General features: G+C 36.4%; 1 protein-coding gene across 3 annotated transcripts in view; it reads right to left on the reverse strand.

The window, feature by feature from the left end:
• LAMA2 (laminin subunit alpha 2) overlaps nt 1–13,465 on the reverse strand; it is a 645,363-nt gene that overhangs the window by 334,867 nt on the left and 297,031 nt on the right. For all 3 annotated transcript variants that reach the window (XM_059177585.1, XM_059177583.1, XM_059177584.1), the window contains exon 12: nt 10,768–10,941. In XM_059177585.1, coding sequence (XP_059033568.1) covers nt 10,768–10,941 — 174 coding nt within the window. The remainder of the gene's footprint in view (nt 1–10,767; nt 10,942–13,465) is intronic.

The following is a 13,465-nucleotide window of genomic DNA, read 5'->3' on the forward strand; positions in this document are numbered from 1 at the left end:
GTTAAACACTGTTTCATATCTTTCCATTTTCATGCAGTAATAATTAGCAAATATCACTCTATTACGTTTAAGTCATATAGCATATATTCCCTTTTCTATACACTGTATCTGTTGCCCATTTTTCTGTTGGACTATTGGCTTTTCTCATCAATTTCAATAACCTCTTTAGATATTAGATTAGCCTTCTGTCTCTGCAAATTATAAGAAGGAAATGTGGAATTTTAAAAAAAGAATTGGTATCTTATCAGTTGTATACTTTTGCTAGCACTGCCATATGAATGTAGAACACATGGAGTGTCCTAAATAATGGAAATTCATTATCTCACGGTTCTGGAGGATTTCAGTCTTAAGTCAAGGTGTTGGCAGGGTTGGTTCCTCCTGGGGCTGAGGGAGAGGCCTCTGTTTTATGTTTCCCTCTCTGGATCGTATCTGGCTGTCTTCATGCTCCCATAGACATTCTCCCTGTACGAGGGTCTGTCTCTAAATTTTCCCTTTTCATAAGGACACCAATATTATTGAATTGGGATCTATCTTAATGATCACCTTAATAATATTATAGCTGCAGGCTGTTGATTGTGTTTATCATGCTTATAAAATTTACTTCTCTAATCAGTTACTGATGGGCAGAAATCGCAAATTCCTTTACATACTAGGCCTTCAGTGAAGCAGGAATAGTGAGACACTTATCAAGTCATTTGCTTGGAATGACATGAAGTGATGATTTTTAGCTTTATTTTGGTACATTCAAGATAAAGTATAAAACATTCTGCAGGCTTCTCAAAAATCTAGTTAACTGATCAAATTTCTTCACAGCTGCAAACCCACTGCTTAATTCATATAATCTACTTATTTGCTAAAATTAACTCTCTGTGATTGTGCATTTTTATCTTTAATGGTATCTTGTCCCTTACCACCACTAGATACTCCGTCAGACAGTAGGAAATAGGGGATAGAGTGCTCTTCAACAAACATCTTTAATTGATACAGACTATCTTTGATATAAATTCCTACCGTGCACAGTTATAGAAAGTCCTGAGGAAATTGGCATTTATTGAACAGCTTTTGGGTGCTAAGGGCATTTTAGAGGGCTTTGCCCAATTCTAAGGCTGGAACTCTCATTTGGTAGATAATGAAGGACTCAACTAAATTATGGAATGTGTCCAGATCATAAGACTAATAAGGTAGATATCTGGAATTTGAATCAGATCTGTAAAAGGCATAAGGACCAAAACACTAAAAATAACTGACCGTGACTTCTCCTTACTTAATTAATCCCCTTCAATCAATTCTCATGAAAAGGCAGAAAGAAAATAATGTAGGAGTTTGCTAGCCAATGATCAAGGAGTCAGCAGGATGGTCTTTTCCAAGGGCTGCGATGGAAGAACCTGTTCCAGGTTTTTGTCCTTGGTTTCTAGATGGCCATCCTTTCTGTGTCTTTATGACATCTTCTTCTTAACACGTATCTGTCTTTCATCCTTCCCTACCAACTTGAGCTCCTGTATCAAAACCAACAATTCATCAGTTCCTGTGCTTTTTCACTGAGCTCCACACAGAATACCCATAAAGTGTTATTAATAAAAATGGAGGAAAAAATTGTAGTTTTACATTAAGATTTGATTGAAACTCTTTCAAATTGGTGTTGATTTTGCTTTCTTTGGTTTTGAGATGGGGAATGGAGGTTGAAGAAGGGAGAACATTTACATTCTTATTATAGCATAGTCTTTTCATAATTTCTTTTTTTTTTCTTTTCATAATTTCAATGAAAACTGTATATAAAGGGTACTTGAAATTCTATTTTAAGTCTGTGTGTCTTGTTATTATTCAGTAACCACTGTGTTAAGCCCAGGGCTAAAGAGATGACTAGCCTGAGGTCCTGTGTTAGGCAGCAATCAGTGGAGAAAACATTATTTTATACTGTTTGGATACTCTTAATTTCATATCGTAGGAACAAATTTCCCTCTGGCATCATATTCCTTTCACCAGAAGAACTTTCTACATTTCTTCTAACTATGTATAGTTGGTGAAAAAAAGTAGTTAAGCCTTTATTTCTCTGAAAAACTCTTTGTTCGCCTACCTTTTTGAGAATATTTTGGCCTACTAAAGAATTCTGGATTGACTTTTTTGTGTGTTGTTGTTTCTTTTCCCTCTGATACTTTAAAAAGCTGTGTACTATATTCTAGTTCACATTCTGGCTGACAAGAATCTTCTATTTTTCTTATCTTTGTTCTTCTATACATGTTGTACTTATTTTCCTTTGACTGCTTTTAAGATTCTCTGTCTTCCCCCCTTTTTTTTTTTTTTCATTTAATTCAATTCATATATGCTTTGGCATGATTTCTTATCATTTTAAGATCTGTTTTCATTGACTGATTTTCTTCCTGGTTATGGTTCAACTGCTCTGGCTTGTTCACATGCTTGGTAATTTTTGATTTGATGCCAGACATGCTGAATTTTACATTGTTGGGTGTTGGATTTTGTTGTAATTAAGTAATATTGGACTTTGTTCTGACATGCAGTTAATTTACTTGGGACAAGTTGATTTCTTTTAAGGTTTGCTTTCGAGATGTGTTAGGGTGAATTTAGAACAGTCTGTAATCCCCGGGCTAATTTAACCCTTCTACTAAGACAACAGTCTCTCAGCACATTACCTGACATCCTTCCCATTATGAAGATAAGTCCATATTAGGTGGTGGAAAAATGAACTATTACCACCTCTGTGTTAGTTCCAAGAATTGTTTCCGTTTGTTACTTATTGGTATTTCTTTCACCAGCCTTCAGGGATCTTCTCCCTCCCATCTCAATACTTAGCCAGGCTGGAGGTCTTGCTTATAGCTTTACAGCTGTCTCTCTCCACGTCTCTCTCTGGATATCTGTTGGTTTGTTTGTCTCTTTCCCTCTCTCTCCCCATATCCCTTTTCTCCAATATCCTGTTCCATGATTTCTAACCTTCATAACCTCCAATCTCTACCTTTCAAATCCTGATAATTGGGTTTTCCCTCCATACACTTGGAACTGCACCCATGCAATAATCTGAGACAGTTGTAAGCTTTACTTCATTTGTTTCTCTTTTCTGAGAGACCACAGACCCCATACAATTTGTTGTCTAGTGTCTTAAAATTTTTGTTTCACACTTTTTCTTAAGTTTTCTTATTTAAGGCAGGTAGGTAAATTGATATTCTACTATTTAGTTATTGTCAGAAGCAAAAAAATCCAATGTATTATTTTTGATAAGCATTTTTAGAATGATTTTTGAAATTACAGTCTTTGCTTCAATCAGAATTTATTTTTATGTATAATGTAGGGATGCAAATTTTTTTTCTTCTGTTTTTAGATAACCAATGCATGAATAGCACTTATTACATGCCCTATTGTATCAATATCACCTGCAAAGTCTGTTTTGTCAAAAATCAAGTATCCATGGGATAATTTTGGGCTTTTTTTCTCAGTTTTCTTTCTTTCTCTTTCTTTCTTTCTTTCTTTCTTTCTTTCTTTCTTTCTTTCTTTCTTTCTTTCTTTCAGGTTTATTTATTTATTTGGGCAGGGGCTGGGCAAAAGCAAAGGGGAGGAAAAGTATAGGGAGAAGGCAAGAAAGAGAGAGCCAGAGCCCCACTTAGGGCTTGATCCTACAACCCTGAGATCATGACCTGATGCTTAACTGACTGAGTCATTTAGGCTCTCTTCTCAGTTCCATTTTATCTATTTTGCATTTTTTATCTTTTTTTTTCACACGAATTGCCTTTTGTCTTCTTCTGTCTTTAAAATAAGTCCTAAGTCTTTATATCAGAAAAGTTTTGATTAAAAATCCATCTCCAGTTTTTGTTTTAGAATTTTCTCGAATTATTCTTCTTCCTTTGCTTTTCCGTATAAATTTAATCATTGGTACTTTTAATATTTTTTGCTATTATAAAGGACTGATTATAAAAGTATTTTGAACTTTTTTTGCTGATGTAAAGAAATACAATGGGCTTTCATAAATTAATTTTGTATACAGTTCCCCTTTTGATTCATTTATTAAATATTTTATCTTCTATTTTTTATCTTTTGAGTTCATAAAACAGATAATCCTATCATCTACAAATGGTGGTTTTATTTCTTCCCTTCTAATCTCCATATATCTCTTATTTCCTATCTTGCTGAACCATCTAGGTCTTCCAGTACAATGTTAAAAAAAAGTGATCGTAGTGAAAATTGTTTCATGTTTGTGATCTTAAAGAAGTTGTACAGCATTTTATATTAAATATTTGCTATTTCTTTTTGTGTAGATACTCTTCATCAGCTAAAGAAGTGCCTTTCCAATCTTTGCAATTTTTAAATTTTCTTCATTTTTATTTATTTTTAAAAAATTTTTAGAAAAGATTTTATTTATCACAGACAGAGATCACAAGTAGGCAGAGAGAGAGAGACGAGGAAGCAGCCTCCCCACCGAGCAGAGATCTCAATGTGGGGCTTGATCCCAGGACCCTGGGATCATGACCTGAGCCGAAGGCAGAGGCTTTAACCTACTAAGCCACCCAGGTGCCCCTGAAATTTTTTTTAAAACCTCATGAATCATTTAATTTTGCCTATTTCTTTTTCTGCATCTACTGAGATCAATCATTTTACTTTTCTCTCTCTTTAGTCAGCCAATATGGCCAATTACTTAAACTGATTTTCTGATATTTAACCAACCTGAACTCTTATGACAAAGGCAATGTGGTCAATTTTGTTTTGCCATTTTTATATATTACAAATTCAGACTGGTTATGCTTTGTTTAGGATCTATTTGCATGAGTGACTTTGGATAGGGATTCTTTTTCATAACTCTCTTGAAGGCTTGATATCAAGCATAAAATTGCTCAAGGAGTAATCCCCATGATTCTGTACTCTAGAAAACTTGTATAAGATTGATTCTTTTTTTTTTTTTAGGTTTGAATAGTGATTGAAATTACCCATAAACAAAATAGACCTGGTGGTCTCTTATTGGGAAGATTTCCTTGACTATTAATTCACTTGTTTTAATATTGATATTACTTCTAGGATTTTCCCCTTGAACCAGGTTTATTAATTTTTATTTTTCTAGAAATTTTTTATTTTTATAAATAACTAAATTTATTGTGTGTAAAGTTTTCATGATTTTCTTTATTATTATTATTTTATGAAGTAATTTTAGTTATGTCCATATTTACATTTCTAAAATCATTTATGTATATCTTTACCCACTTTTTTTCCCTATAAATTATGCTAGAGCTTTGTAATTCCTCTAAAAACAACTTTTTGGGGGCTCCTGGGTGGCTCAGTGGGTTAAGCCGCTGCCTTCGGCTCAGGTCATGATCCCAGTGTCCTGGGATCGAGTCCCACAATGGCCTCCTTGCACAGCAGGGAGCCTGCTTCTCTCTCTGCCTCTCCCTGCCACTTCGCCTGCTTGTGCACTCTTTCTCTCTCTCTGACAAAGAAATAAATAAAATCTTTAAAAAAAATAAATAAAAATAAAAAAAACAGATATCTGTTTTCTATTTCATTAATTTGCATTTATATAAACTCATATCTTTATTGTTTCATTCCTTATGCTTCCCTTTGGATAAGCTGCTTAAACATTTCTATGCCAAAGCCAAACGCTTTACAAGTACTCATAAACATTTAAAAAAAAAAAAAAAAAACCTAGTAGAAAAGGGCTTAACACATCTGGATTCCAGTCTTGAGTGTCATACTACTTGGGATATCTTGGCTTATCAGCTGATAACCTTGGTCATGTATCTTAAGATAGATGCATAAATGCACAAGTTGAATATTTTAGTTGACATCTTTTGTGCAGAATCTATATAACCATTACCTCTCTTGACCTGGACTACTTTTGTTGGCAACCATATCCCAAAGTTAACTGAGGCTGATATTACTGTTAAGTAAACTCCTTGCTGTTAAACTGAATGCTTCCCTATCTGGTACATATTCAGTTGCTCAGTTGTAAACACTGATCTTTGTCCCCACTGCACTTTGTTATAAGGTGCTGCAAACAAAATAACCCATATGAATATTAAAATGCTCTTTTATGCCAAAATTTGAATTCTAAAATTAGTGCTTTATCCATTTAATCAGGAAAAATATCAAGATACTGTTATGATAAGGTTAGGTAAGTTTGTGAGACCTTGAGTCCTTGTAGGTAGCATAATTTTGCATAGCAGACTTTACCATAGCTACGGGCAACAAGTGAGTTCTCGGCTTTTTTTTTTTTTTTTTGAAGATTTTATTTATTTATTTGACAGACGGAGATCACAAGTAGGCAGAGAGGCAGGCAGAGAGAGAGGGAAGCAGGTTCCCAGCTGAGCAGAGAGCCCGATGCGGGGCTTGATCCCAGGATCCTGGGATCATGACCTAAGCCCAAGGCAGAGGCTTAACACACTGAGCCACCCAGGTGCCCCTTTTTGAAAATAAATATATTTCTTTATATACCCCTAACACTTCATTTGGTTAGTTCTAGGCAGCAAATCTTCTTGACACTTCTCTACTGCCAAATCATTCTTAATGAGATCTGATTTATGAAATAAAAATTCAATCACAATTGATTTGTCCTATTTACCTTTTTGGCCATGCCATTCTCTACCTACACAGTATCTTCTCAATTAATCCATTTGGTAATCCAAGGCTGAACTGGAGGAAGTTAAGGATGGGAGATCGGATTTGACCTTTACTTTTGAATAATTCTAAGTCACAAATACACATTCTGCTGTTGAGAGGAGAGGGGATCATGCTTATCAGTTTCTAATTATTTTCATCATGCTTGAAGTCATTTCTCAACCCTGACATAAATCCTAAGTCAAGAGTCATTTCTGAACAAACTAATCAAAACTACTTCCATTGTTGTTGTTAAGCACAGAGCATCAATCACAAAGTATTTGTTGAGCTCCTTTTATGTGCCAAGAAGAACCACCCTGTCCTGTGAATCTCAAACATCAATCTCCTTCAAATCCACAGCTTCAATTTGAGATCTGAGCGACAGAACTGAAAGTCAAGCAAGCACAACAGAGAAGCACCAGAGATTACTTTTAGAAGCCAGATGCTATTTTGTCAGCAGGCTCATAATGTGCATCTTAAGCTAGGCTTTAGGTACTCTTGGCAACGACATGAAACCATTTACAAGCTTCCCTAAGCTAGAAACAGAAAAAGGCGACGTAATGTTGTAGAAAATAAGCATTGTTCTGTAAAGAACAAATCACATAAGATTAATTTAATAATGCTCCGAGACAGAACTGTAAACCTTAATGGTAATGTGGGAATAGTAGACAGTCCAAGCCAGATTCTCAGGGAATTTTACAGATGTGAAGAGAATTGTTTTTGGAAGCTGCATTAACTATTTCAGACCACTAGGGTAACCTTAAGTAAATGACTATTTCGATGTTCCAATAGCACTTAGTTTACTAAAGCAGTAAATTATTCCAACTCCGAAATACCCTGTTTCTGAATAGTTGCTGTAGCCTGTAGCAAATCAGCAGGATGCCGTTCTCTAGTTCCTTCCATTCCTGCCTAGTCCCAAGCTTAAACCGATGCCCTACAACCAGGCATTAACTCTTGCCAAGCATTTTGAAAATGAAATGCTGCATAGTATACAACCCTGTGGGTGCCTGACTAAATCCTCTTTGACTCTATTGAGTGAGGGGTGAGGGGGAATTAACACTGGATTGTGCCAATTGTGCTAAATAATGACCCACATGTGAGGGGGAAAAAAAAAAACCCAACATTTTCAAGATTGCTGTTGAGGAATTAATTCATAACTGAGATAGTGGAAATATTTAGATTGGCAGTATAAAAGTGTACTGTGTTCTTCCAGGCCTCATGGACTATCCCTCCACATACTGACATCCAGTTCTGTGTGCCTCATGATCCCAGAAAGAGTCTGCAGCCAGTAAAAATGTTTCTTAGGATAAGAAATCTTCCTTCGCTAAATTGGCAAGTGTGCTTGAGTTTTATCACAATTGGGCTGGACCTCTATGTCAGCAAAGTGTATCCCATGTGGGAGCAGTTCCATTATTTGGAGTTAGGTTTCTGAAAAAAGGAAGGATGCCATGTGGCAACTTCATTATACTAGAATATAGCAGCCCATCTCCCTTCTGTTTTAAGTAGCTTTATAACTAAGTGATTTGGAAAATGTTTGAAAATTGGTTATACAAATATTTAGCAAAGCTAATAGCATGCCATAAATATTTTTTGACTTAGGAATTAACACTAAAAAAGCGGAGGAGGGATGATATACCCACAGCCTCCTGGTCATGGATGTAAATGAAATTCAGTATCAAAGCAGATGCACCAGTTTCTTGATATACTATTTCTGTCAGATTCTGGCAATGGCTCTGATTTGAACAGCAATTACTGGTAAAGAATTTAGCCTCAACTGTTTAGGAAAGTGGCTTTATTGAATTTATAAACAAGGCCCTACAATTTTCCATTTCCTTAGCAAGATATTAAATCAACCACACTAAGCATGTCATCATGACTACAATTTACGTGATGTGACATGGCAGTTAAGATGCACTGAGGTAATTTGTGAGAGCTTGCAGTATTATTGTAGTATCAAAAATTTATATGGTTCAGTTATTAAGGCAAATTGTTTCATTCATACTGAAATATCTGACAGTAAACCACCAAGGGCTTCCACATTACATTAAAAAATGTCTTCCATATTCAAACAATTTGCACACCCTGTTACCATTATTTTGTTCACTGAGTGGAAGTCAAAGCACAGGCAAATACGGTTTTTTGATGTGGAAATGATCTGTGGGGGAATTGGAAGTGCTTCATTGTGGGTGGTTCTAAGAAATAGTTCAGCTAGGATAAAGGAAGTTATCTTTGGGCACCAACAACTAGGAACAGGATGTCCAAATTCTTTGCTCTGGTGCTATTTAGTATCCGATTTGCTTGCTCTCCTTATGTCAGTTTGATTTTCAGCCAACAGAAAGAAAAAGCATATGACCGAATAAAAAATATGGAAAAAGCCATAAAGAATGTTCTATTATAAGCTGTTCTTAAATAAATTTCACCACTGTAAGAAAAAATAAGGCCTTTGAAATACTTCCAATTTTGACCCAAGGCTCTTCTCTGAACTCCTCAAAACAGGGGCAAAATATTTAACAGTTTGTATATTTATCTTTTTTTTTCTAGCAATTTTAAGCTGTTTTATGTTATTTTATTCTTGTTAGGAATACAGGAGTTTCAAAAATAGAACAGGATAGAATGAGTTCTCATTGTAAAAGGCCTTACAAATACAAGTTTAATCGGATTTTTATTACAGCTGTAGAATTTTATGCCATATACACTGTCTCTTTTAAAGTACATATTCATTGAAAAACATGTTTTATTCATTAACACATTTTTCATAATAGCATTTAGAAGTCTGCTAAAAATAAGAAGCTGGCCACTAGCTAAATTCTTTTTTTTAATCAGCTAAAACCACCAGTTCCCATTCACTGAATATGTGAACTACTAAGTTTTTCTTTCTCGATACTCATACTCTGTGCAAGAGAACCACTAACAATAAATATATTTTGCTTGTTTTGTCAATGAAGATTTCATCAAAAACATCACTGTGTTCTTATAGGTGAAACTCGGAGGCTTACATAGCATCAAGTTGCTAAGGGAGTTTTCTGTCACCATTACAATTTCTGGTGTGAGTAGGTAATTTAACTATCAGCTGATAAGGTACTAACTTTTGCAGAACAAGCAGACCATTCAGAATTACTATACCAAATATGGTTTCTGACAAACTCTTAGGCAAAATAAAATAATATGATAAAAGCAAAGGCCTCTACCTAGGTAGAGTTCGTCCACAAAAGAAAAAAAAAAAAACAACCATAAAAACAAAAACGACCTGCATTTCTGAGGCTGCTGCATTTGTTTATCTGTGTATATTTTAACGTATGTCTCAGTGGGCTTTAAAAACAAAGATGCTTTCAATCTGGCACTTCTTTTAGCGTAGTTTTCTTTTTGAGCTCCAGAAAATATGTTGTTTGCATAAGCATCATGGCCAGTATTAAGTTAGTTATCTAATAAATTTAATTTCCAATTAACATTCATACAAGGTAGAAAAATTAGCTGTCTTGAATATCAGCTTTGAAATAAAATAGAAACAGAGGAGGAAAACTTCAGTAAGTATCCTACCAAGGACAACTCTAGAAAAAACAGCTATTTCAAGTAAACACAACACAGTTCCTTCCAATATTCATCATTTGTTTCACAAAAGCATCGTCAAGCTTTTGCAAAAATATCCTAGAGTCTTCCTCAGTATATTCAGTCATTCAAAAAGCATAAAAATGACTTAGACACTACCTCCCCCCACTGTCCCCCTAAAAAAGTTAGCATAGAACACCAACTGTGTAAAGTTGTATATTAAAGATGCTATAGACCATTCACTTTTGGTATACATACTTCCCCCAGTGGGCCTGGGGGAAACATCCAACTTCAACTGATTTAGTTGCTTCTGGCTGCCTGATGCACCATGAATTTGTTGCGACCTTTATTTAAAAAAATACTTCAGGAACACCTGGGTGGCTCAGTTGGTTAAGCTGCTGCCTTCAGCTCAGGTTATGATCCCAGAGTCCTGGGATCAAGTTCTGCATCAGGCTCCTAGCTTGGCGAGGAGCCTGCTGCTCTCCTTGCCTCTGCCTGCCACTCTGCCTACTCTCTCTCTCACTGACAAATAAATGAATAAATAAAATCTTAAAAAAAATACTTAATAAAGCCCATTCTCTGTATTGATTGGCTAAAGCAAAGCAGCAAGAAGCTGGCACCGCACGGACTTACTTTGTTTCCCAGGTACGGAGCTGGTGCACTCCAGTAGTGACCCTGCGGCAAGGCACGGTGGGCTTCCTCACTGCGGATGCTGATCTGCTGAGGCAGGTCTAAGTCATCCTGCTGGGGAGCCACTTGAACATGGCCAGAGATGTCTGTCAGGTACCAGCCACGCATGTCTTGTATCTTTAAGAAAACACACGATCATCTTACTTAAGAAAAACAAAACCAAAAACCACGTCCACTTTTTTCTCTTTCCTATTCTGTATAGCGTCCAATCTTTGGAACTTAAAACAACAACACAACAACAACAAGAACAAAAAAACTATTCAAGTTTACAAAAATAGGAGAGCTGTGGAAAATGTGAAACTTATCATATGTACTCATCATAGAGTCTCATTGTGTTCTTGTTGATTCTAGGACTTTGGATAGTACTATGTAACCATGGGCTTTTATTGATCCAATGCTTTTTATTTTTTTAAAGATTTTATTTATTTATTTGACAGAAGAGATCACAAGTAGACAGAGAGGCAGGCAGAGAGAGAGAGAGGAGGAAGCAGGCTCCCCGCTGAGCAAAGAGCCCAATGAGGGGCTCGATCCCAGGACCCTGAGATCATGACCTGAGCCGAAGGCAGCGGCTTAACCCACTGAGACACCCAGGCACCCCGATCCAATGCTTTTTAAGAAGTTATGACTCCAAATACTTCTTTTTTAAAAATGGAAATGTGTTCAAAGTTACACAAGGATTATACTGTTATATAAATTATCAGATAGCTGGGCTCTAAACTGCATATTTTTCATTCCACTAATAATTTCCTATTGCTTATGAGAAAAATAATTACAAAAGGTTTTACACATGTATTTGTAAAACATAGGAAGAAAAGAGATAAAATATGCAAGTGCCTGAAAGGTAGCTTTGCATTGTTTTTCTACCCCTTTCATTTAATTAAATTTCAGTTTTGAGGCTTAAGGACATTCGAATCCACTAGCCTGTTGCTATGGCCACAGCTCACAATACTATACCTCATCCTTCCCGTGGGGTTTGAAGTGCTATAGGAATTCATAGCCTAGATCTTTGGCCCAGAAAAGGAAGGAGCCTTAAAGGAAAAATTAGGAACACATGATGATTTGCTCTTCCGTCTTTACATTCCGGCCGAGGGAGAGCATACAGCTACAATTCTAATTTAGACTGCCCTACCTAGTTGGGACAAAACATAAGATATGGGGTGCCTGGGTGGCTCAGTGGGTTAAGCCTCTGCCTTCAGTTCAGGTCATGATCTCAGGGTCCTGGGATGGAGCCCCGCATCGGGCTCTCTGCTCGGCAGGGAGCCTGCTTCCTCCTCTCTCTCTGCCTGCCTCTCTGCCTTCTTGTGATTTCTCTCTCTCTGTCAAATAAATAAATAAAATCTTAAAAAAAAAATACAGAGGTTTGTGGCTACCAGGGTCCCACTTAGATATGTGTGAGTGGCTTGGTGTTGTAGGTGATGGGGAGCAGAATAGTGATGATGAGAATATGTGGATAACATATTTTTAAATTTTTTTTTCAGGTAGAGGTCATTTGATTCTCCATCTCTCAAAATTGTGGAACAGCTGGGACTAGACCTTAAGAAATGTGTTACTTCCTTCTCTTCTCTTCCCAACATCATCCTTCAGGGATTCTAAGCACAGTGAGATTCAGAGGAAGGTCTTTCCAGAAGGCTTACTGAAACACAAATATCATTTGGACCTAACTGCTAAGAAACAAGGCTAAATGTCAGTTCTGCTCTTCTGCTGGCCATGAAAGTTTGATGTTAATGGAACAGTCTAGAGCGTGGGGTGAAACTTTACAAACAGGAGGGGAAGTGGGCTAGATGCCTAATTGCTATCGGTTCTATGCAATCTGCTCTGAAAGCAAATACATTTAATAGTGTACAGATTCCGATTTAGACATGAGAGGACAATCAGAAATCACTCATGGTATTTTAGACTTGACATAAAAGCAATACAGGCATAAAAGAATACTGTAGCTATGTTAAGTATTCCTTATCTGATTAAAGTTGAAGGGGTGTTTAGAAGGTAGTTTACTGCAAATGTGATATTTGTAAAGTACAACCCTGGTCCTATCACTCCCCTGATAAAATATCCCAGTATATTCTTATACTTCTCCAAGTATAAGAATCTAACTTAGCATTCGCAACCCTAGCGGTAGAGTTTCTCATTCTCCTCTAGGCTTCTCTTTCTCCAGCTTGCATCTGGCTACTCTGTAGTCTTAAGAGCTGCCATTCCGGCTATTTGAAATTCCCTGAGGGTCCCATTTTCCTCTCGCACATCCTCTATCAGGACACAAACCACAGTCTGTGCAGAGTTGAAAAGGCAATGGGGAGCAATCCTTCTTAATTTGTATACCCAAAACATTGATGAATGGAATACATAATTCTGCAAAGCCTATCTGATGCTTTCTCAATTGAATCCTATGCCTTTGGGGTTATAATCACATTAATCCCATTACTGCTTCTCAAAGTAATCATGGACACTGAAAAGACGAATATTTACTATTTCTAAGAGGTTCCAGCCTCCATGTGGCTACAAACAAAACCTTTAAGTCTTTGATCAAAGATACACAAATAGCATTTGAAAGAAAATTCAATACCTTCTTCATGATAATGGTAAGTAGGAACTTACTACCAGAAAACCATTTTTTAAAAAAATTTCTTACAAAAGAACAATAGCA

Source organism: Mustela lutreola, chromosome 6 (assembly GCF_030435805.1).
Source record: "Mustela lutreola isolate mMusLut2 chromosome 6, mMusLut2.pri, whole genome shotgun sequence".
NCBI classification, from domain to species: Eukaryota; Metazoa; Chordata; class Mammalia; order Carnivora; family Mustelidae; genus Mustela; species Mustela lutreola.